The sequence below is a fragment of the Culex pipiens genome, chromosome 1, assembly GCF_016801865.2.
Source record: "Culex pipiens pallens isolate TS chromosome 1, TS_CPP_V2, whole genome shotgun sequence".
In the NCBI taxonomy this organism is placed as follows: Eukaryota; Metazoa; Arthropoda; class Insecta; order Diptera; family Culicidae; genus Culex; species Culex pipiens.
In genome coordinates this window covers 65543420-65568839 of record NC_068937.1, presented here as the reverse complement: position 1 = coordinate 65568839, position 25420 = coordinate 65543420, and the positions used below count along the sequence as shown (strand labels likewise).

At 36.0% G+C, this 25420-nt stretch overlaps 2 protein-coding genes across 2 annotated transcripts in view; both read left to right on the top strand.

Annotated features, from left to right (window-relative positions):
• The first annotated feature begins 3020 nt into the window (after positions 1 to 3020).
• Positions 3021 to 3712, top strand: LOC120428488 (uncharacterized). The gene has a single exon (XM_039593499.2). It carries the CDS (start codon positions 3253 to 3255, stop codon positions 3691 to 3693), a length of 441 nt encoding a protein of 146 aa, XP_039449433.2. The 5' UTR covers positions 3021 to 3252; the 3' UTR covers positions 3694 to 3712.
• Positions 3713 to 3808: 96 nt separating this feature from the next.
• Positions 3809 to 25420, top strand: part of LOC128093851 (uncharacterized) — a 38624-nt gene continuing 17012 nt past the window's right edge. The window contains 1 exon segment of the mRNA XM_052711703.1: positions 3809 to 4933. Coding sequence (XP_052567663.1) covers positions 3846 to 4933 — 1088 coding nt within the window. The 5' untranslated portion in view covers positions 3809 to 3845.

Sequence of the window (25420 nt, the reverse complement as noted above, 5' to 3'; positions counted from 1 at the left end):
TGACACCAGAGGATAATAGAGACCATATTTGATGGAAAATGTCATTCATTTCGATGAAAACCCCATTTTTACCGCAAAAATTAAAAGGTGTCCAAATTACCCCCACATTTTTGTGTGGGGGTAATATGAACACCCCTATGGGGTAATTTGGACATGCCTTGTGGGGTAATTTGGACATGCCTTGTGGGGTAATATGGACATACCTTGTGGGGTAATATGGACACCTTTTGTGGGGTAATTTGGACACATGTTGAAGAATAAGTTTAACATTTGATTTTTTGAGAATGTTTTTGTAATTGTTTTATATTTTGATGTGTTTATTTTGCTCACAATATTTCATCAAAGGTATAAATAATGATTTTGTGATAGAACTATAATTCAATAGGAAGATAACAAATTCAGTGTTGTATACATAATTCAATCATTAATTCTGAAATGATTTAAACATTGATTCTGGATTAGGCACAAGTATAGTTTTTAGTGATTAAGGTATTGTTTAGATTTATCTAAATCAATCTTTATATAAAACTAATTAACCTGAAACCATCATTTTTTTTTTAATTTTACATGTAGCCCTTCAAATTTTGATATTTTTGTAAACCAGCATAGAAATTAGAAATGTCACAGAAATTGACTAAAAGCTAAATGTGTAGTAATCAAATTTCATCCATTTGAATATTGCAATAAATTTATCTAATCTAATCTAATCAGACCCTAGCGCAGCCAATCTTTCGAAGGGATCCTGGAGGGTGCCTTAGGTTAGATGACGCCTAGCACTCTTCTTGTCATTTATTAACATTTGTAGTGCGCCATTGCATCGGAATGCATTGAAACATCACAAGCGTTAAAGCGGCCAGGCCTACTACGTAAAGCCGTATCGCAGAGATGACTCGTAATTGGGTTGAGTTTGAGCACTGAGTGTTCGAACAACAATACAATTCTGAATCGACAGGGGAGGAAGAAGCGTGGGGACACACCACCATACGCTCCGTGATTTGGTTGTATTCGTTGGGAGCACCATGCTAAGAAGGTTTGGTACTCCGAGACCCTCTGGGATGGGACATTGTATTTCCACGAATGCCCTGGACACTATTTGCCGTGGTTATAGCGCCACAACTCGCTCTCTGTAACAGTATTCCTAATTCCAATCCACGTTCACCAAGTCGTCATGGCCTAGTGGTTAGCATTTTTGCTTACCAATCCAAAGGACGGAGGATCGAACCTCGCCTCGAGCGACTTTGATTTTTCGTTCATACTCATCATTTCAAATTTATGTGTTCTTAACTTTCTCGTTGGGAGCAGATGGGAATCGAACCCAGAACCATTCGCTTACAAAGCGAACACCGTAACCAGTCAGCCACGGCCGCTCCCAAATATTGCAATAAATTTATCTAAATTAAAAAATAGGGATTTTGTGAAAGTTCTGATTGCTCACATTCCTTTTTGAGTGTTTTGACATTTTAAATCCCTCTAAATCCCTTTAAGAACTCAACCAACCATGAAAGTTATTTTTTACCTGACAGGTAGACTTTCAGGTATGTCCAAATTACCCCACAAGCCATGTCCAAATTACCCCCATAGCATATTCTATCATAAATTGCAATTTTTGATGATAAAAATTGATAAAATGCACAATTTTTATACGTACATATCTCAGACATCGTCCAAGCAACCCCCTTAAACAAAAAATGTCCACTTTTTTGCCATATAACCTCTGCAAAACCTTATTTCCCAACCCTCAAATATTAGAACTTAAGGCAGTGCCAACCGGCCTTTGGAAACTTTCACATACTATACCAAAACTACTTAACCTATTCCAACTTTTTTGATTTGTCCATACTTCTAGGCCATTACTAGTACTAGCCTTATCACTTAAATTGCCGTTTTCACTTTATATGCGAAGAAAACGTGATTTTTTAAGGGGTGTCCAAATTACCCCCACTGTCCATATTACCCCAAACTCCCCTAGTTGGTCCATATTAAAATATTGTCTTGACAATTTATTTGTTTGCATATTGTTGTACATAAAAATTGACATATAGTTTTAGGAGCCTATTAACGTAAGAGGTAAGAGGAATACAATTAACATCTATAGCGCTTTGAGCGCTATGTAAAAAATCCAGATTTTGAAATCTACTCTGAAAGCCCAACCATGGTTATTGTTTCCATATTGTAGGGTTGAATTAAAAACACTTACTTTTGCTGAAAACCTTGCGTGCTTAAAATGAATCAATTGTGTAATCAATTTTGCTACCGTCAGTAAGGGTAACATTGGGTCTGGGGGGTGAGATTGGGTCAAAGTATTTTTTTTCGGGTTTTACCTTTTTTCAAGTACTTCTCAATGAAACTAAATTATGTAAAAAGGGTTGTGCAAGGGACACCTTAAGATGACTTTGCTAAAAAAAACTCGTTCCTAGAACAAATCCTGTAATTTTAGCAACTTTCTAAAGTTGTGGTACGTTTTTTAGCCAAAAATGACCTCTCGAAAAATCAACTTTTTAAAAATTTTGTTGGAATTGATCAGAAAGTACCCAAATGTTTGAAAATCTCTACTTCAAACATTTCAGCATGTCAATACGATTCCCTCGAACAAGAAACACTATTGGATGACTTGTTTTTACCATCTCTTTGTATTTGAGCATCATTTTAGTTTCATTTGACCCAATGTCACCCCCTCCAAGGGCTGAGATTGAGTCAATTTTCAAACGATTGCCATTTTAGGTACCGTAAACTGGGGTGACTTTGATAGCCCGGGGTGACATTGATAAAAATTTGATTTGGCCACTAATTTTGATACATCCAATGTAACAGTCACATTTTTGCATATATGGTCGATAATAAGCTATCCCTTAATGCTTATGTTATATTACGTAGTTTGCTACCACGCCATAGTTTGTGCACACTCCATTCTAAACGTCATTCATTCATCCATAGGCTCTCTCATTCTCTCTCTTTTCCATTCATTCTTTATCCGAGTGTCGAGCAAGAAAGACCGATTAATAAAGCTCAGTTTGTTAAGTTGAACAAGTTGTTGTCAATCGATTACCAAATAAAACATGGTGTCAGAAGCACTCGTGGATTAAAAGTGATTTCCGGCGTCATTTGATATCGCGGAAGTGTCTAGTGAGGAGAAACCCGGTCCGAGCGGCGAAGAAAATCATTTGCGGAGGTGATCGAACGAACTTGTTTGATCCTGTCCAGCGCCATATTTTTCCTGTCGTCGTGCCGGAGCTGTGTGTTTTCCCAGAAGAAATGAACGCGAAGCAGTTTACCCAATTTATGGGGAAGGTGCAGGAATTGATTGGTTCGATTCAGAAGGCACAGGAATCGAAGCCAGCGGTACAAGTGGCTGCAAGTGCGGGTCCAACGGCTGTGCCCCTTCCACCGTCGCTTGAACTGGAGGGAGATATGGAGAGGAATTTTGAGTTCTTCGAAGAAAGCTGGAAGTTCTATGTCAGTGCAGTTGGCATGGACACGTGGCCGGAGGATCGAAATGAGCAGAAGACCAGCATCTTGCTTTCAGTGATCGGAAGGGACGCGCTGAAGAAGTACGCTAACTTCGAATTGACGGACGCAGAGAAGAAAAATCCAGGGCTGGCGTTAGCGGCGATTAAAAGGAAAGTTGTGCGAGTGCGGAACAAGTACACAGAAAAAAATTGTGTAAATTTTGAAGCTTTAATTTTGGAAGGTTGAATATTACCTCTTTTATGATGAAATTTTACCTCAATTTAGACTGAAAAAGCGACATTACACCAGAAAAGATGTAAAATTACACATTTTTAGAGGTAAAATTACACATTTTTTCTGACATAAAAGATGTACCACTTCCCAGATGTAATATTACCATGATTTTTTTTTCTGTGTATCTGGACTGGTTCGACTTTTTCTCAGTTTCGCAAAATCCCGAAGAGAGTGTCGACGACTATGTGTGCCGGGTGAAGTCTCTCGCGAAGATCTGTAAGTTCAACGCCTTGGAAGCTGATATGATCAGATACAAGCTGGTAACCTCTATCAAGTGGGTGAACCTGCGTTCGAGATTGGTCACTATGCCCGATCTAACGGAAGCACAAGCTGTTGATTTCTGTCACGCGGAGGAGATAGCCGAACGTCACCCCCTCACCGAAGAACAGCAATACGTCACGGTCAACAGGTTGAAGCGGAAGGCGAGGAGGTGCAAATTTTGTGGTGAACAGCATGACTTCACCAAGGGAGTCTGCCCAGCTCTCGGCAAGAAATGCTATCGATGTGGTGGCAAGAATCACTTCGAGGTTGTGTGCAGAGCAGAACGGCGAAAGAAGCAAAAACGACGATCTCGAAGGCAGATGGCGTACAACGGAAGCAGTACCGACGAAGAAACGGAGACGGAGTCAACAAGCAGCGAAAGCGGTACAGTTGGAAAGGTGTCCGCCGGAAGTGGCAGCATTGCAGCGAATCTGGACATGTGTATCGCGGGAAAGTGGCAGTCAGTGCAGTGTGAGTTGGATACTGGAGCGAGCACTAGCCTCGTGGGACGCAGTTGGTTACAGCGGATGACCGGACAAGACATGAACGAGCTGCAACCATCTAAGTATCGGCTTCGTGGTTTTGGAGGTGCGGAAATTCCTGTGATCGGTCAGACGGAAATCCAATGTCGACAATACGGCCGTAAGTACTACCTGGTTCTGCAAGTTGTCGATGTTGACCATGGTCCGCTACTGTCGGCAAATGTTTGTCGTACTCTGGGCTACTTGAAGTTCAGCAACAAGACTCAGTTCAAACTGCCGAAACCTGCTGATACTCAACGAAACATCTTCCGCATTGAAGCTCAACACACGACATCACCTGGCGTTCTGAAGGTTTACGAGTTATCAAGCACGCAACCGGTGAGATGTAGCTGTAATTGTGACGTAGGTGTTTCACGGCAGCCAAAGGCAAATGTTCCAGTTCACGTGCGGTAAGGCTCGAGTAATTCATGCTGTAGTCCAGGACACCGAACAGATTTGTCGAGACTTGGTGAATCATGAACCACGTAAAGAACCAAACACGCCCAAGTTACCACACCAAATCTCGACTCCAATCATCGATCCGTTTGAAGTGGAGCAATCCCAGAGCGACTTTTGCACGAAAAGAATTCCGAGGAGGCATAACTGGTTTTGGAACGACAGACATCAGAGACGTCGAGAAGATTAGTTTTTAGTTTGAGCGATGTATTTTTTTATTCCTTTTGCATTTAGTTTCAGTTTTGATTACTTTTCTTTTATACAACAGGGAGGATGTTATATTACGTAGTTTGCTACCACGCCATAGTTACGTAGTTTGTGCACACTCCATTCTAAACGTCATTCATTCATCCATAGGCTCTCTCATTCTCTCTCTTTTCCATTCATTCTTTATCCGAGTGTCGAGCAAGAAAGACCGATTAATAAAGCTCAGTGTTTGTTAAGTTGAACAAGTTGTTGTCAATCGATTACCAAATAAAACAGCTTACATACTCAAAAATGTTTAGATATTAATTTGACGGGCATTTGAAAAACCTATCAAAGTCATCCCGGGCTATCAAAGTCACCCCAGTTTACGGTAGAGTCCATCGAATTACACCACATTTTGGGAAAATGTTAGTAAACTATCCAAGAACAATTCTACAATAAAATTTTTTCGATGTTATTTAAATTATTTTTGTTACGAGAGGTGTATCGTCGCCCCCACTGGCGGTATATTTAGAAGAGCGCATGGTGATTTAACTCTTCGATGTGGAGGGGATAATCATGACTATTAAATGTTACCATGAATTGTTGAGAGGGACGGTGTTTAAAATGATCTAGTCAGTTTGACTCCCAGTTTACCACAAGGAGTAGAAAATAAATAATCTAAAAAGTTTTCTAATTTCAGTCAGCAAGAACTGACAAAAAACTTGTTTGACCCACTACAACCAAATAATTTTGAGAAAGCATGGACCAGTTTACCTTTTTTGCGTTTATTTCCATCGAAAAGCCAACCCACTGAGAATTTTGGCTCGAGCCAGACCGACTCGAGGTTCGAGCCAAAATGGAGCACCCGATTTGAGTGGTAGAAATGACAGTTCTCCCATAAGTGCTCCATTCTTAGTGGGAAGGTTATTTCAAAAAGCTGCCTTTTTTCAGCATTTTTTTCTAGGTTAACATGGTTGAGATTTGAGTGTATAAATGATTTTAACTTGAAATAAGTCAACTGTACACAGCGTGTACCGATACCCTAATCCGAACTCCGACAGTTATCGAACCGGTCTATTAAAAGCATGCCAAGTCATTGAGACTGTGCCTAAATGTCAAAATTTGGAAACAAGTCAAAACAAAAACAAGTTTTCGATGAAGTCGAAAGTGATTTTTTGCGATTTTGGGACAACGTTCAACGTTAGGCGCAGGAGAAGTCAGCTGAAATCGTAAGTTTTTATTCATTGAGTGTTTTGTATAGCTTGGAGTTAGAAGAGCCTGAGATGCTGCTGAGAAACAAGGAGAAATTGAATAAGGTGATTTGCCTTGAAAGGATCAAGTTTTCGGGATTGACAAGAAATCGATTGAACTGTTACCGAAAGGGGCAAGCAACGATCAACAGACTCAACTTATAGCACCGTCTGGCGAAGTACTGCGAAAGGTACGAAATAGTTGGGCGAAGATATCAACGGAAAGGTCACCAAAAATCTGCAAAAACAACCGGAAGGTGATCATTTTTATTACCAAAATTTCAAGGCCTATCCCGTGCAGTTGTCTCTCACCCCCTCTGCCCAATCCTCCGCATTCTTCCCTCCTTCCGATAGTTAATTGATAAGCGGTAGCTAACATTAGAAAACCATATTTAACCTTCTAGGAATCCTAGTATGGAGTGCTCGCTACCCCGAGGACTCTTGGCAAGCTCATCTGAGAGGCAGCTGTAACAATAATCAAACCCACGGCAGTCATGATTGAACAATACCAGCAAGACCGCTGAACATCCTTGGCAAAAGAACAAGGGGGAGGAAACTTCAAAAATATTAAGAACATTTTGGTAGAATAACGAAGTTTTAATATACTTTTTAATATATTAACGAAATGTCAACCATGAGTTCTCACCAACACTTGAAGCACCTCAGGCCCGTAGCCAGGGGGGGGGCTACCGGGCTGCAGCCCCCCCCCGAAATTTTTCCCAACTTTTTGGAATTGGACTACCTAAAAAAATCTCAAATCGATGCTTGTGTGTTCTCTTTTAAGAAATAGTTTGTAAGATAGAGAATCAACCACGGATTGATCAAACTAAGTTATTTGTCTGTCTATTGCCGGGCTCAGTTTTTGTAGATTATGGATTCAATATTTAAAAATAGAGCTGCAAATTTGAACATCGTTCCATTCAGTAACATCTCATTCACCTCGTGGTTTTAGCATTACATTGGTTAGGGTAGTTCAAATCTGGGCTTACTCGGGGCTACCCCCTGAAATCAAATTTGAGCTTTTTCTGACAACGGGAACACCTACCATCAAGCCTTTGAAGTTTGTGAAAAATCGTCAAAATGTATGGAGTTCCAGTTCTTACCAATTTTCGGAACTAATACCTTCTTTAAATTTGGAGACACTTTCCCAAAAAACCCATGTGTGCTAGCTTGCCTGGCAATGTACCTGTTATGTTGCCCCTTTGAGCCGGTTGCGCAAAAATGGTCAATAATATAATTTAGAATTTTTAGATTCAAGATGGCGGCCAAAATGGTAATCAAAAAATATTGTGCAAATTTAACTAAAATGTGGTTGCAGATGCCGAATTTGAGGTTAAAATCAAACAAATAAGAAATCAAATTATTCGCTCTACAGCATTGCCTTGGCATTCTCGATTGCGAGATTCCTACTCGAAACTAGGTGTCCGAAGGCTTGAATCCACCCCAGGATTCGAACTGACGACCTTAGGATTGTTAGTAAAACTGCCTACCAGCGACTCCACCGAGACAAGACCCAGGGAGACGACTCCTACACCTGGACTGAGCTAACGACCTAACCTTTTTAGGTTAGTCCGGGGCCAACATTTACTTCCCGTCCGACGGAAGGCGTGATCTCGTCTCGAAAAATGCCACGGGACCGTCTGGGATCGAACCCAGGCCGACTGGGTGAGAAACAAATAAGAAAATAACGATTTTATTTGTTCAAGATTCGATTATCCTTAGAACTTCGGATAATCTAAACCTTGTATATTTTTTTTTATTAAGGTGATTTTTGTCTACATTTTTCAAAATATATCATAGTTTCTCAAAAATATTCAGATTTTGTTTGAATTTGAATCGAAAGCATTTAATATGAAAAACATTTGAGTGAATTTCAACTATTATCTGAAATACAATTCTAATTTTAAAATTCTAAGAAAATTAAGCTCAGATTCAAAAACTTATAAAATCAAATCAAATAAACATAATTTTTAATTTATTAAATTTCTGATTAATCTTTCATTTTTGAACTTTTTCATTATTATTTTTTTGATTTTATGGATTTGAATTTCCATTTTGAAGTTTTTGAAAGTCTCTACAGTCCAGACTCGATTATCCGTAGCGTCGATTATCCGAAGTTTCGATTATCCGAAGTTCGATTATCCGAAGGGTCTATCTATATGGGACTTCGGATAATCGAATCAGGGACAAAAAAAATTGTCGTATTTTTTTTATTTTCTTACTTGGGTAATTCTCTACCAACTCACACGAAATCGAGAAAAGTTCCCCGATCCCTCTTCGATTTGCGTGAAATTTTGTTCTAAGGGGTAACTTTTGTCCCTGATCATGAATCCGAGGTCCGTTTTTTTATATCTCATGACGGAGGGGCGGTACGACCCCTTTCATTTTTGAACATGCGAAAAAAAGGTGTTTTTCAATAATTTGCAGCCTGAAACGGTGATGAGATAGAAATTTGGTGTCCAGGGAACATTTTTTATAAAATTAGACGCTCGATTTAATGGCGTACTCAAAATTCCGAAAAAACGTATTTTCCATCGAAAAAAACACTAAATAAATTTTTAAAACTCTGCCATTTTACTTTACTCAAATGTAAATTTTGTTGGAACATGTCATTTTAAGGCAGGCCTGCCCAACGTCCGGCCCGTGAAGCCATTTCATCAGGCCCACGATGGCTTCTCAAAATAGTTCTATGACCAGCCTATAAGGCTGTTCATGAAATATTAAATAAATAAATTGATTGTCTGAAATAAAGAAAATAAGCTAGAGATCGAATTTTAACATATTTATGCAACATTCTTCATGTTTGAATTTAATTCTTATAATTTTTTTTTCTTAATTTTTTTTAGACTGAAAAATGGTGCAAAAAAACAAAATTGTCCATTTCATAAAGTTGTGAAATTTATGAAAAAACTTGGATTGTTGTCTAAAAATGTACTAAAAGACACTAAATTTAAATATTTTTCAGATTTAAATGTGTTTTTTTTTTCATATTGAAGTTGTTCTCTATTTTTTAAATAAATAAATAAGCAAAAACTAATGTATTTTTCAGAACAACTTTTCAGTAATAAAGCAGTTACGGGTTTCGCCTCATAAGCGGAAAGTCATGGGTTCTTCTCAGGGTGGCAGCCTTAGGTTTAAGTTCAGAGGTAGCAGCAACCGTATGAGTATAAAACGGTTGCTTCACGTGCTCTTCAAGCATGTGATCGATCTTGGGATATTTAATATGAAAAACATTTGAGTGAATTTCAACTATTATCTGAAATACAATTCTAATTTTAAAATTCTAGGAAAATTAAGCTCAGATTCAAAAACTTATAAAATCAAATCAAATAAACATAATTTTTAATTTATTAAATTTCTGATTAATCTTTCATTTTTGAACTTTTTCATTATTATTTTTTTGATTTTATGGATTTGAATTTCCATTTTGAAGTTTTTGAAAGTCTCTACAGTCCAGACTCGATTATCCGTAGCGTCGATTATCCGAAGTTTCGATTATCCGAAGTTCGATTATCCGAAGGGTCTATATGGGACTTCGGATAATCGAATCAGGGACAAAAAAAATTGTCGTATTTTTTTTATTTTCTTACTTGGGTAATTCTCTACCAACTCACACGAAATCGAGAAAAGTTCCCCGATCCCTCTTCGATTTGCGTGAAATTTTGTTCTAAGGGGTAACTTTTGTCCCTGATCATGAATCCGAGGTCCGTTTTTTTATATCTCATGACGGAGGGGCGGTACGACCCCTTTCATTTTTGAACATGCGAAAAAAAGGTGTTTTTCAATAATTTGCAGCCTGAAACGGTGATGAGATAGAAATTTGGTGTCCAGGGAACATTTTTTATAAAATTAGACGCTCGATTTAATGGCGTACTCAAAATTCCGAAAAAACGTATTTTCCATCGAAAAAAACACTAAATAAATTTTTAAAACTCTGCCATTTTACTTTACTCAAATGTAAATTTTGTTGGAACATGTCATTTTAAGGCAGGCCTGCCCAACGTCCGGCCCGTGAAGCCATTTCATCAGGCCCACGATGGCTTCTCAAAATAGTTCTATGACCAGCCTATAAGGCTGTTCATGAAATATTAAATAAATAAATTGATTGTCTGAAATAAAGAAAATAAGCTAGAGATCGAATTTTAACATATTTATGCAACATTCTTCATGTTTGAATTTAATTCTTATAATTTTTTTTTCTTAATTTTTTTTAGACTGAAAAATGGTGCAAAAAAACAAAATTGTCCATTTCATAAAGTTGTGAAATTTATGAAAAAACTTGGATTGTTGTCTAAAAATGTACTAAAAGACACTAAATTTAAATATTTTTCAGATTTAAATGTGTTTTTTTTTTTCATATTGAAGTTGTTCTCTATTTTTTAAATAAATAAATAAGCAAAAACTAATGTATTTTTCAGAACAACTTTTCAGTAATAAAGCAGTTACGGGTTTCGCCTCATAAGCGGAAAGTCATGGGTTCTTCTCAGGGTGGCAGCCTTAGGTTTAAGTTCAGAGGTAGCAGCAACCGTATGAGTATAAAACGGTTGCTTCACGTGCTCTTCAAGCATGTGATCGATCTTGGGATATTCCTTTGCGCCTCTTCCCAAAATACTTTCCTCGTGTCTTCGCATGTAAATAATGCCCAGCCGATCGGTATTGCACTGCAGTCCAGTCGCATTGTCCAGATCAGAGCAAAGGGAACACCGCAAGAGTAGCACCGCAAAAAGACAATTGTCTTTACAAGACCCCGCGCGGCAAATAATAGCTGCTGGGAAGAGCTTGAAAAATGACACGAAAAAATTGTCACCGCGGTTCTAGCGATGCATAGCGCACAAGGCACAAGGAATGGAGATTACAGCATCTGAATGGAACAGCACTTTTCCTCTCAATAGGAACTGTGTTATAGATCTGGAATTGCTTAAAAAAAACAGTAAAAATGGGTAACACGATACAATAGTCCTTGTAATCAGGATTCCGTGTCTTAATACTCAAACAGAAAAAAAATAAAGCATTTTTTTAAATAAAGCTTTAAAAAGCAAATAATTTTTATTAAAAATAGATCATTTCAAATATTTTAAAATTTAAAAAAAAATGAGTCATGAAATAAAGAAGCAAAAAATACAGTATGTAAAAAAAGTATTTACACCCCTTGGGCACTATGCATATTTTGTGATGAAACATGTAAAAAATTTAAAGTTTGACAGGAACCTAGTACTACGTTTTGTTCAGAAACTCATGCCAAACATTTTGCTACAAAAAGCTCATGAAAAGATGATTTCTATAAAAAGTTATATAACAAATACTATTACGAAAATAAAAAAGGTGCAAAAAAAGTTTGTACACCTTTCGAAAAATTAACATAAATAATGTTATTTGTTGACAAATCACCATAAATCCAGTCTCCCAACTCCAAATAGGCATCCTTGACTGATTAAAAAAATAATTTGGATTGAATATAAAGTTTACTAACTACTTAGTATAAAAGTTTATATAACTCTGGAAATTCTATATAAAACTTATCTAAACTTAATTTTGCAAACTTTTAATTCAACTAAATGTCAATATATTACCATAGAATTGCTAAATAAATATTTTGGAGTGGGTATAACACCGTTTTGGGGGTATTTGTATCGATAGAATAGATTTTTCGTTGGAATTTCGTACCAACCCGGAATTACGTCGTCGGAAAATCCGCCGGCATCTATACCGGTCCTCAATTCACAAGTCAACCTATGTGGCATCAGAAAGGGCATAAAATTTCCGATCTTTTGATACCCATACATCCAGGTTTTCTATAAAACCCACGTTTTTAAATACCTAAGCAAAAACGTTGTTATGGTTTCGTTTGAGCAACCTGCCAAAAATGTATGGAATTTCGTAATTTTTGTTATCGTGGATCAAACTTACTTTTTGTCCAGGTATTTAAAAACGTAGGTTTTAAAGAAAACCTTTTTTTTACATACTGTATATTTTTAATATGCTTTAAATTTCGAAGAATAACAAATTGAAAATGATTTTATATATAATGTTTTACTTTTTAAAATTCTGTGTGTTTTTAATTTTTTTTTTTTATATTTGAAGGTGCACAACAACGCACAAAGTTTTTTTTGTAAAGGATATTCGAATCAAAATTTCGTTTGAATAAATTTTATCATGTCTCATTGATTTTTTTATATTTTAGTGTTGAGGAAATTAAACTTAAAAATTGCATCGACCATTAAAATTTGAATGTTATTTTAAAATAACACTACCTTTTTTTCGTTTGCTGACGTTTTTTTTTTGATTTTTTGATTTTTTAGCCTCCTTTGATCAAAATATGATTTTACGTAACCTCCATACAATTTTCCGATGCTCCGGAATCGGATCAAGAGTGACCAAAGTGGCGTTTTTTAGCATATATCATATCATATCATAAAAAAATGAGTTTGCTTTTTCAACTTTTATCAAATATTAGTTCCGGCCCGCCACTGCTTCTGAAAAATCAGAACTGGCCCGCAGGGCTAAAAGAGTGGGCACCCCTGATTTAAGAAAACAATTGTCAGAAAAACATTAAACTAATTAATACTACAAAAATTCTAAATTTAAAAAAAATCAAGATATTAAAAAAAATATCTAGATATTAAAAAAAATCAAAATTCCAATAAATTATCTTTTGATGATTTTTAATTTTTTGATGTTTTCAATATTTTATTTTTGAATTCAAGTATTTCATTTTTCAAGATGATTATTGTAATGACTTTTACCTTATTTTAAACTTATTCTGAGCAAAAAATAAAATCTATCCTTATCATTTTCGGCCTTTTTTGACTCAGCGTTTTGACAGTCGGCTTCATGACGCAATTCTTCAGTATTATTTTAGAGCGAATACATTTTTCAAACGTTATTTTCAGTCGCATTAAAAAAAAAAAACAAATCAATAGCTTTGATTTTTTCACCAACACATATTGCAGATTAAGTGACGAATGACCTCTCTAGGTTAAAGTCGCGTTAATAAAATAAACAACAACATATTGCAGATCAAACGCCGCTATTTGTTTCTGTTTCTTTACAGCTGCGTACGTTGACTTGACTTGACTTGACCTTGACTTGACCGTTTCTTGAGCATTTTTTGTATGGAGTTTTAAGAGTCTCCGTATTACAGGACATTTTTATTTTATTTTCGTTTGAATGTAAAATTTGGTTCTATTGACAAAATGCAGACTTGGATTAGATTAACAGGAAAAATCTAACTGATTTAATAATTCTTACATAAAGTTTTCTTTACTTTAAATTTTGCAAGGTTTTGTAAATATAAATTTTCCAAACCATAAAATGTGCAGGATTTTGTTATCAGGGTCAAGATATTGCTTGAATAATCATCGATTTACAATCCTATATTATTCAACATGATTTTTATTAGTTAAATCCCAGAAATACAAAAAAGGATTTCATTTGTGTTTTTTTTTCTGTTTTGCTTTATAGATACAGAGAGTCTTTTCTATAAACACCACAGCAAATTTACATACAATTTAGTCAAACATCCAGGATTTTTCCTCTTTATCTTGTAAAATCATATTGGTTATCAACACTTGTTTTAAAATTTAATATAGTTCTGAGTCAACTTCTGACAGTTATTTCAAAATGAAGAAATAACTTAATTGAAGATTTCAATTTGTTAATCGTGTTCGCATTTATATTTTTATCGTACAAGTGTATTTTAAATTTCGAGAAGATGTGTCTCAGGAACTAATAGACCAATCTCCAATGCTTTTTAGTAATTACATGGTTAAAAAACGATAAGAACAATACAAATATTTTGCTTGAAGTTGCTGTTTCCGCTCTTTAAGATTGACTCAAAAAATCTGGCAAAAACTTGTCTTTAAATACACATTTTCATTGAAAATACTTGTTAAATAGTTTGTAAACTATTTTCAATGAATTGGATAATGTTAATTTTTGCGTTTTAATGAAATATGCACTTTTAAGCTTACTGTGGATTTATTTTTTTGTAGATAATTTAAAAAAAACGGTTTCTACGAATTCATAGATTTATACATATTTTGACTATAAATATTTATAATAACGTCTATAAGCATCTTTGATTGAAATTTAACCGCTTATTCGATCGAAAAATTTAATTGTATAATTTCGAAGATAAGAAGCACTGCAACGATACATTATTTGGATTGAAATTTTATTAAAATAAAATTCTTTAGAAATAAGGATCTGATTAATATTTTTGTTGTCAATTTTTAAAATTTTATTAATGCTTAAATTCTGGAGCAATTTTCTAAAGTAATGAATTTGATAATGGCGTTTAACCGTAATATTAAAGTTAAACATTAATCGTTTTGATGTTTGATACAATCGAGCTATGATACAATCAAACTATGATATTTGTTAGCTTAATTTAAAAATGGTTAAATATGCATTATTAACAAAAATTTTTTGTTCAAATCTATTTCTTCAAATCTATTTCTTAAAAAATACCCAATATAGGGTCGTCCAATTACCACGGAGACACTTCAGAAGCCGGAATTTCAACGATTATCAATTTTTGTATTTTATTCAAATTATTTATTTTTGAGAGGTTGCAGGAGCTTCGAAAAAATGAAATCGCTTCAACACCTTAGAACAATTAAAATAAAACATTTTTTAGGTTTACAATTTTAAGAAAAAAATAATTGTCCGTTATGAGTTTTATGTTGTGCTTGAAATTTTATAAGTTCATATTCATATTTATACAACTATAGTTCGGATAAGCCATCACAATGATCACACAGACGGTTTAAAATTTTATAATTCAAATTTACCGGTTTGTTAGTGGCTTTTACTCTCAGATTTAGTTAAAAAAACAAAATTAAAACAAAGTGTAAAACATACAAAAAAACATAATAACTTGTGGTTAAATAAATAGATATTTTTTCAGGATTTTTTTATTTCCTGTCAAAAAATTGATTCAAGTTAATTTTAAATTTAGCAACAGTTTATTACAAAAATCGAAGAAAATGTAAAAAAAACTTTCTTTTCTACACCCACTTATCTTCCACGGCTCGTGGATGTAACTTCTGGAGGACCTGGTCAATAACGGAGTAGCAACTGCGGGTGGGCACCTATGCTTATGCTTATGCTAAAAAAAACTTTCTTTTCTACTCCACAAAGAAACAAACAAACATGCTGTATGAAATAAGATAAATTTTTGACGAAGGAGTTTCTTCAATAAAGACATTAAAACTTAAGATGAAAATCATTGAAAACTTTTTTGCATACGTTACATTATAATTTTACAATTCATCTCAATAATTATACCTTTAACTAAGTGATGTTATAATTTTTTTTACTGATTTCTATACTCTTTGATTTTTTACACCCAAGCCCCCCCCGAACAAAAATCCTGGCTACGGCCCTGAAGCACCTTGATTTTGACAGTGCAAGCGGATTGTTGTTGTTTTCATTTATCAGCTGATTGAAATAGGTTTATATTTCTTCTCGCGGAACTTGTCCGGATCTTTTAGGAATCCGTTGAACAGTCATCGCAAAGAGAAAGTGGATATGGCCACAGCAGCAACCGCTTTCGGTAAACTGAGCATCCTGGAACTCCCGCCAAACCGACGTCTGCGAGATTTACCGTAATGGAAGGGGGAGGAAGGCGGCCAGAAAGCATCAGGAATTCGTGGCGAAGAGCAGAGAGACAAACCGGCCATGAAGAGAACGAATTGGCCATGGTAGACGGCTTCAGGCCAGCTCGAGGTTCAAGGCCGATTCTTTATTTTTAAGCACAATTGAATAATAAAACAATTTTATAATCATAGACCGTTCGAGGGGCGGGTTGGGAGATGTTTCGTCTAGGCTAGATTTTCTACCGCGATATTTGTGGACCTGATTTGGACCTCAACCTTGACCTCAACACATTATCGTGCTCGTTTGCCTTAGATGTCAGGGCACGTTGACTGGCTTCAACATCCATCTCCAAATTGACCGTGTCTGGTGTAACCTCGGGTGTAACATCTTCGGTAGGGACTCTTGACACATCAGCTGGCCACGTTTGTTTGGCTAGAGCTAACCGCTGTGCCCGACCAGGCTCAATTGACGAAATTTCCACCGTCAGACAGGCACTTGCATTGGCATGAAAACACTTCAGAAAATGTCATCCTCCTTCTCCTCCTACTACTGTGGCGCTCATAAGGCTGTTCCTTTGGCACTGGCATTATAGCCGTTCGAGGTACGGTTGGCAGAAATTCCGTCATGCCGTTCTGGACAGAACCAGCTACAACGGAATCCATCTTCCGGCAATCGCATGTACTCCGGAGATGGCAAAGTTACAGCTTCCAGTTGGCGAGTTTGACAATAGGCGAGTATTTCCTGTTAGATACTTGGAACAGAGTTCAAAGTTGGCCACATCCCATTCTCGGCGTGAAGAGCCTGGGTGGGAATCGGATGGGAACCTGGCTTGTGAGACCAGCAAGCGGCAACGGTCGACCGACGACGGTCGACGGTAAACAAAAACAACAACAAAAGTCTGACTTTTCTTTACGTCAGTTATGACATTTCTATTAAAGGTGTATGTATTCAGGGTGGGAAAGTATTAATATAATAGCGAAAGTTAGTATACTTATTAATATAATTAGTAAAGTTCAAAGGAGTTTCTTGCCCCTTGCAAAGGAATTGCCAGGAACGGAAGCGGAACGTGTCGCTGCAGATTGGCACGGTATACTCCCTGTGTGCTGTGGTTTTTTGATGACCGGATATGAACCGTAAGTTAGAACATCATAAACAAATTTTTCATACTGAATTACTGTTTCTGACTTACTTGTACTGACTTTCTACTTTATTTAGCAAAAAATAAATAATGATAGAAACTTGCTTGCTCACTTCTTTGTGAGCTATTATTACTTTTATGCTTCGTTGGATTTTAAGTTCGATGTAGTTTTTTATGTTTGTATTTCAAAATGAGTTCTGAAAGCTGTTTAAAAAGATTATTTATTTAAAATAAAAAACACAATAAGCATAGCTTTTGAAACAGCGGAACAGTACAATGAAACACAAACGCATTAAAATTACATCAGATTTAAAATTCAACGGAGTAAAAATTTTGTTTGCTTGGGTAAAATTACATCGATTTCATCGGAAATTTACATTTTTTATCAGAGACATTTGTTCGGCACATTTACGTCGGATGGAATTTAAATTTACAATGAATTTGATGTAAATTAGCATCATTAATGACGTGCACTTTTGATACATCATAAATGATGTAAATTTACCCGATTTTTTTTTCTGTGTAGCTCGCTTTAAGGGTGGTATTCAACCTGTTTTTTTTCTACGCCTAAAATAACAAAAATCAAATAGTGCGAAAGAAAATAAAAGTAGTGTGCAATGGAATGTTTTTGGAAGCAGCGCTCAAGCAGTTTTATCTACTACTGGAGGAGGTGTTGCAGTTGAAGAGGAAGTACTTGGAAGATTAGTGAAATGGAATTGCCAGAGAATCTGTACTCCAGGATGTGATAAAGCTGCTCGCAGCTGGAATTCCGGGCGCTTGCAAACAAAACAGGAAACAAAGTCCGGGTGCTTGAAAGCTGCCTAGAAATTGGACAACCGGTCGATCCAGAAACTTGGTGAGATCTATCCGAACTGAAATTTTAAAAATTTTGCCTTCTTTTCAACTGTTTGCCTGATGGGATTGGAAGTTTAAAGATAGATCGAGAACCCGTCTGGTTTTTGCTCTATGTTTAGGCGGGGCCAGACAATGCCCAACGACCTCGGAATTGGACCGCAAAGAGCTCTGTCATTCTGTGAAATGGGTCGTTGGAAGCAGCGCGAGGGCTATCACCACCTAATACCCGGGACTGAGGTAAGCTGTATCAGCATAATCCAAGTCTGATACAAACTATACTTTCCCATAATTTCGCTGCCGGCCAGCGGGTATTGGATTGGACCACACACACACACACACACACACACACACACACACACACACACACAGAGAGATTTGACCGGCCGCATCAAATCTTTGGTGCTCACCCCTAGAATGATAGATAAGGATGTCAGGAACAATGTTTTCATACAACAAAAATTCCCAAAAATGGTTTACAACTCGCGCGCGGAGCTTGAATGAAAAAAGTGCATTTTTCGAGTATTTTTTTCAGAAATGCGCGTAACAATCATACTAAAGTCATTCAAATTTGGTCGCTATGGGCTTCAAGTTATAGTTTAATGTCTCCTGAACAAATTCCTGTACAGACATAGTCTATAAAAGCTTGTTTTTGGGCATGGCAGGGCGTTTTAGATAGGAAAAAATTATATTTTTTAGCTAAAAAATTTCAAAAATCGCTCTCCAAAACGAGCCAAAAAATTTTGCAGCCAAAACTAGTGCATTTAGCTTATAGGAAATTTTACGGAGATCGTTTTGCTTTTTTTAGCATTCAATTTATGTCCACGCAAAGCCGAGATATTTGCATTTTAGTAAACAAAAAGTGACGAATTTTCAAAATTCTTAGTATATAAGCGTTTTTAGTGAACGTGCCCGAGCGGTTTAGGCTTTCAGGATTTTTGTGATATTTACTTGTAGAGTCAAAACAGATCAGTAAACTTCACTTATTTGTATATTACACTTTTTAAAGATTACATTTTTGCGGTAACACTTTCAACTTTTACTCGCACGATCACATCACTCAACTTTTTGTTGCTAATTTCATTCATTCTCGGCCGACTTCTCAAATGGCTAAGTCCCGGGTGGACTTCTCAATCGGCTAAGTCTCGGCTGACTTCTCCAACGGCTAAGTCTCGGGTGGACTTCTCAAACGGCTAAGTCCCGGCGGACTGCTCAATCGGCTAAGTCGCGGGTGGACTTCTCAAACGGCTAAGTCCCGGCGGACTGCGGCCTCCACCGCTAAGTCCGGCTGGACTGGGGCCTCTGCTACTGGTGGCTGCTGGCGGGTCTGGCTGGTCTGGGGCGTCTTCTGGAACTGGAACTGGACTGGAACAAGAACTGGAACTAACTGCACCTCCTCAAGAATTTTGGGTTTTTATAGTCAGTCCCCGAAAACTCTACTAAATTTTGTTCTGCTAAAAGTGGTCCGTTTCGATGAGAAGCATCGATGAACCTCATGAATTAAATTATGCAGACCTCTGCAATTCTTCATGACTTTCCGTATGATGTAGTGAGTACACCTCAAAATCGGAAGTCATGGGTTCGAACCATTGTCGTGAAACTTTAAATTATGTTATTGGAATATCAAAATTATGTTCCTAAAACATTCTCAAAAATGTTGGTCAATAATGAAAGGCCGAATTCTCCATTGAACAAACATGCCAATGAATTTGGTTAAACCACACCCTCAATTTCCCCTGTGGAATAACATCGCACATTCATAATTGAAAGCTTAACCATTTTTTTTTTTTTGATTGCCTAACAATTGGCGAAATTTATTAAGGGCTTTTCAGGTGAGGATGACTCATGGTCCACACCTGTACATAAGCTTAATTATTTGTCGCGCAACGCGAGTCGACGAGTAAAATTATTTATGCTTGCGTAAGCGCGCATGGTCAGAACTGTGGTGAGGATCGAAAAATGGACAAATTCAATGATTTAAATTTGAGATTGCTGCATTCCCCCACACTTACCAGCTAGATGTTTGTATACTTGAAAAGCATTAAGAACATCTATCGAAAGTTATTTATAGGTTGGAAGAAAAATCATAAAAATATAAATGGCTGGCTATAAAAAACTGATTTAAAAAAAAAATGATTCGGTTAATCTCCCCCACACTTATCAGCTAGATGATCGTCTGAAAGAAATGATCATCTATGGAAAGAATATTGTCGGGTGTAGTGATCGTGCGGTTTACAATTTGTTCTTCTTGTGCTTTCTTGTAAATTGCTTTATAATTATAATTGCTCTTTTGATTTTTCTACTGTAAAATTATTTTCATTACTCTTTTGATCTACTGTCCTGTTAAATTACTTGAATTACTGTTTTGAACTTCTCTTGTAAAAATATTTTCGTTGAAACTGATTTAAATAATCTTGCATTTGAAATTAATTTTCATTATCTCTCCTAAAAAATCATTGAATTTTTCCCACTGTAAGCAAAATCTGTTGTAGAACTGTGTTGATTGGCTGGTTGTTATCGTTGTCGTCTTCCATCAAAAATCGTGAGGCTATCCACAGTGACTTGGTCAATTGGTCAGTTTTCGAGGCTAAGGTGTTGAATTTCGTCGATTAGTGCAATTGTCGTTTCCATAATGAATTATGCTTCATAACCCAGCTGTGAGTTGACTATGGTCAGTTTCGAGAGTGCATTGACTTCTCATTTGCTGGGTATTGTGAATTGTTCGTAAATCCAGTATTTTTGTCCAAAATTGACTTTTCCAGTTGTTTTACATCTTTGAGATTCTCAAATTATTGTCATCGGTTGATGTAATTCTTTTATCAAATGTTTAGGACATGTTGTTAGTCCAAAATTGTCTTTTCGTGTAATTTGCAACTTTGGCTTTTGTAAATTAATGACATCGGATGATGTTATCATTTGTTTACCATGATCTTCTCCTTTTCAATAGTTTCAGACGTACAGTATGATCTCAACTTACATTTTTGTTCCATAATTGATGTTTCGCATTTCGATCATCTTTACTTTGCTTAATTCCACATTTCAATTTGGTAATTTGTTTTACGTGAATGTCTCGTTACTAAAATTGCGTTTTAATTCGACTTGATCCTCATTGATATGACCTTTAACAACTACATCAACACCGTTACCTGTCCAACCTCCCGCATGACTTTGCCACTCACCATCTTGCCATCACAAACTTCTGCATACGAACGTCGATCTGCTCAAGTCGTCTCGTCTCTCGTCTCTGCCATATTTTACTTCAGTTACTACTTTTGTTTCTCTTACAAAAATGTCTTACTTGTTTTCTTTGTATGAACAATATTTTATAATTTTCAGGAATCTATCATTTAATTTCTGTGTAAAATTGAAATTCAAATTTACTTACAATCTTCCCAAGTAACATTTTTTGTTGCGCATCCTTAAATGCAACTATTTCGTAACACCCAAAATGTGCTATCGCAACATAGTTAGAACACTCGTAGTGCCCTAAAAAGCGCACGAAAATGTTGTGTTGGCAACATTTAGCCGCTTGTTTTCAACTTTGTTTCGACGAAGTTGCAGAAACAACTTGTTTGTCAAAATATGTCGGTAAAGTAGTTTGTTGTGTTGCCATGATGTTGCAATTATGTTGTCATTTATTTTGCCCGAAACAAAAAATATCGTTTTAAACAAAAAAACAAATGTGCCTCTTTCGGGATTCTGGACTGGTACCTTCAGATCCTCACACCATGCCTCTACCACTGAGCCACGGATGAATTGATGAAAGGAGACAAGGTTTGGTCGAACTGTATATAAGATTTTTGATTTCAATATAAAACTTAGCACAAAAATCAGGCTAAGTCACATGTTGCAACAATGTGACCAATAAGTTTTCAATATGTTTCGATTACAAAACGAAATGGATTGTTGAAAAGTTGTTTTCAATTCGAAGCGTTTGCAACATTGCGACGTATTGTTGCTAAAATGTCATATATATGTTTCTATAGCAAAACAAAACAAAAACTGGACTTAGTCAAATTTATCATGTTGCCAAATGCTACTTGGGTTATAAATCTTGTTGATATTTTTAAATGAAATCAGTTCTATTATTTTTAATACTAAAAAAATCAGTTCTAATTGACTATTATTTTTATACATGAATAAAAAAAATTACTCTATAAAGTTTTTCATTGATCTATGGGTCATTCCACCTGAAGTGTGCAAGAAAAAATGCAAATTTGAAAATTACCATCTCCGATTCTGCTCAAATTTGGCAGAGCTTTTAAGACTATCAAAACATGTAAAAATGCTGAATTTCATCCAAATCGGACTACCCCCTACATTTTTGTACCCTCCCAAAAAATCGACTTTTTGCGATTTTTGAGCGAAACCCCTATCTTCAAACGATGATAACTCACGAACCACAAATCTTAGAAGGTCGGTCTTAGACTCAATTTTGTAGGAAATTGGACGTAGAATCCATTTCCGTGATCAAAATTTAGATTGAAATTATTTGTCTACCTGTATTGCGCAATTGAAAACTTTAAACGGCTGTATCTCAAAACAGCCCTATTTATTTTTTAAATTTGACCTCACCATCGTATTCCCCGGCCAATTTCACATAATAATCACGTATCGACAGAAAGGAATATGTTTCGTTCCAGAGATATCGAATTTTAAAGTTTTAAGTATTTGAGATTACCTATGGGTCATTCCACCTGAAGTGTGCAAGAAAAAATGCAAATTTGAAAATTACCATCTCCGATTCTGCTCGAATTTGGCAGAGCTGTTGAGACTATCAAAACATGCAAAAATCCCGAATTTCATCCAAATCGGACCACCCTCTCCATTTTTGTACCCTCCCAAAAAATCGACTTTTTGGCGAATTTTGAGCAAAACCCCTATCTTCAAACGACGATAACTCAGGAACCACAAATCTTAGAGGGTCGGTCTTAGACTCAATTTTGAAGGAAATTGGACGTAGAATCGATTTCCGTGATCAAAATTTAGATTAAAATATGTTTTCTACCTGTATTGCGCAATTGAAAACTTTAAATGGCCGTATCTCAAAACAGCCCTATTTATTTTATAAATTTGACCTCACCATCGTATTCCCCGTCCGATTTTACATAAGAATCACTTATCGACAGAAAGGAATATGTTTCGTTCCAGAGATATCGAATTTTAAAGTTTTTAGTTTTTGAGATTACCTACATTAGCTTCATTCGCCGCATATGCTAGAAGCACTCAGAAGCGCTGTTCAATAACTGCTACCTGGTTATTTATTGAATTAAGCCCACAGTACAATGCAAGAACGACACGCAATACAGAGCAGAATGGAATTCCCGCAGAGCTAGCAGGAAATTGTAATTGATCTTGTAACTTAAGAAAAAGTGTACGATACATTATCGTGTTAAAAATTATGAATTAATATGAATAAAACTCTAGTGAAGCATGATTAAGGAGGAGGATTTCTGGAAAGTATAAAACTGGAAAAAGGTAAGAAAATCACAACGATTAATCTGATTTATTATCTAGTTGTGTTATTATTCAGTTGTGTTCATTTCGACACCGTCCGAACAAAAATCTTTTTTTTGTTTGTCAATCATTTCGAAATCTAGGAAGACGATACAGCTGCTATCCACATGTATCAGAAGTATATGGTATTGCTTTTGAAATTAAATGTACCAGAATTCAAAAATCATCAATTATTCTGATGAAACACATTATAAAAATCGGTTTAATATGATCAATCTTTCAAACCCTAAGGCAGAATTTGGGGTTTTTGCTGAATGGCACTATTTCGCTACCGCACATGGCAAAAGCTCTAGAACCCATGAGAATTATTTCATCTACTACAGCCAGCTCTACATTTGCTCTCGTTTCAAATAAAAGAAGAAATAAAAGAAATAATTTGAGAAAGTGGGAAGAAATGAGGAATTAGAAAAAATATGAAAATAATAGAATAATGATAAATTTTCGAAAATTTTATTGTAAAAACTCTGTAGCATTTGCAAATAAATATTAAAAGTTCAAATTTTACTTAATATGGTTCAATGACACTGAGATCAGTAAAAATAGTGCATTAAAAATTACTCAATAAATATTCCTTAAACAAAAAAAAGATTGTTCAAGGTATTGATTATCTCAAAATCGTATAAAATTATAAAAATAATTCATCTTACAGAACACCAGGTAGTAATTTTTTCATCAGCACGACTTAGTGCTTCTTGCAGAGGCGGCGAGTGTAGATAATTTAGGTAATCTCAAATACTCAAAACATTAAAATTCGATATCTCTGGAACGAAACATATTCCTTTCTGTCGATAAGTGATTCTTATGTAAAATCGGACGGGGAATACGATGGTGAGGTCAAATTTATAAAATAAATAGGGCTGTTTTGAGATACGGCCATTTAAAGTTTTCAATTGCGCAATACAGGTAGAAAACATATTTTAATCTAAATTTTGATCACGGAAATCGATTCTACGTCCAATTTCCTTCAAAATTGAGTCTAAGACCGACCCTCTAAGATTTGTGGTTCCTGAGTTATCGTCGTTCGAAGATAGGGGTTTCGCTCAAAAATCGCCAAAAAGTCGATTTTTTGGGAGGGTACAAAAATGGAGGGGGTGGTCCGATTTGGATGAAATTCAGGATTTTTGCATGTTTTGATAGTCTTAACAGCTCTGCCAAATTTGAGCAGAATCGGAGATGGTAATTTTCAAATGGTGTTCCGCTTCAGGTGGAATGACCCCTATATTAGCTTTATTCGCCGCATCTGCTAGAAGCACTCGGGCGCGTTGATCAATAACTGCTACCTGGTTATTTATTGAAATATGATTTCATCCCAAATAATCATTAGCAAATTAGCCCACAGGACAGAGCAAGTGAAGCGACCCTCGCCTTACCAGAAAAATTCAAAGTAGATTTTCTCTGTTTTGTTAAAAGCGAAAATATTAGGTTTTGTATAACTACCTGTAAGACGAATCAGGAGAGATGAAAGAAAAGGGATGACAATAAAAAAAATCAACTAAGAGCGTATATGGATGATGCGACAGCACTTTTATGACCCACTTAAGTGGCACGCGCAGACTGGTGCCCGACAAGGATCAGATAAAAAGGACATGCGCGTCAAGAAAACAATAAAATTATCCTAGAGGTCCTGACGAGAAACAAATAAATAACAATATCTGTGAAAAAGGATAACAATAAAAATTACATTATCTATGGGTTAAGTCATAAAAGGACCTCGACTAATTTCGGGTCAATATTATGAGAACATCTGAGTTCTCACGAAAAGGGAGAATTAGAGCGCGGTGGAAAGAAATAGAACATTTATATTAGGATTTTATAAAATTAAGAGTGCGAGTAATAAAATAGGCCAGGATATCATGTATAACTTGGAAGGATTTTTAGAGTGGGGGAAAAATAAA

What these genes read in the sequence shown, in the direction of transcription:
- LOC120428488 (XM_039593499.2), top strand. Translation starts at nt 3,253, where the DNA reads ATGAACGCGAAGCAGTTTACCCAATTTATGGGGAAGGTGCAGGAATTG.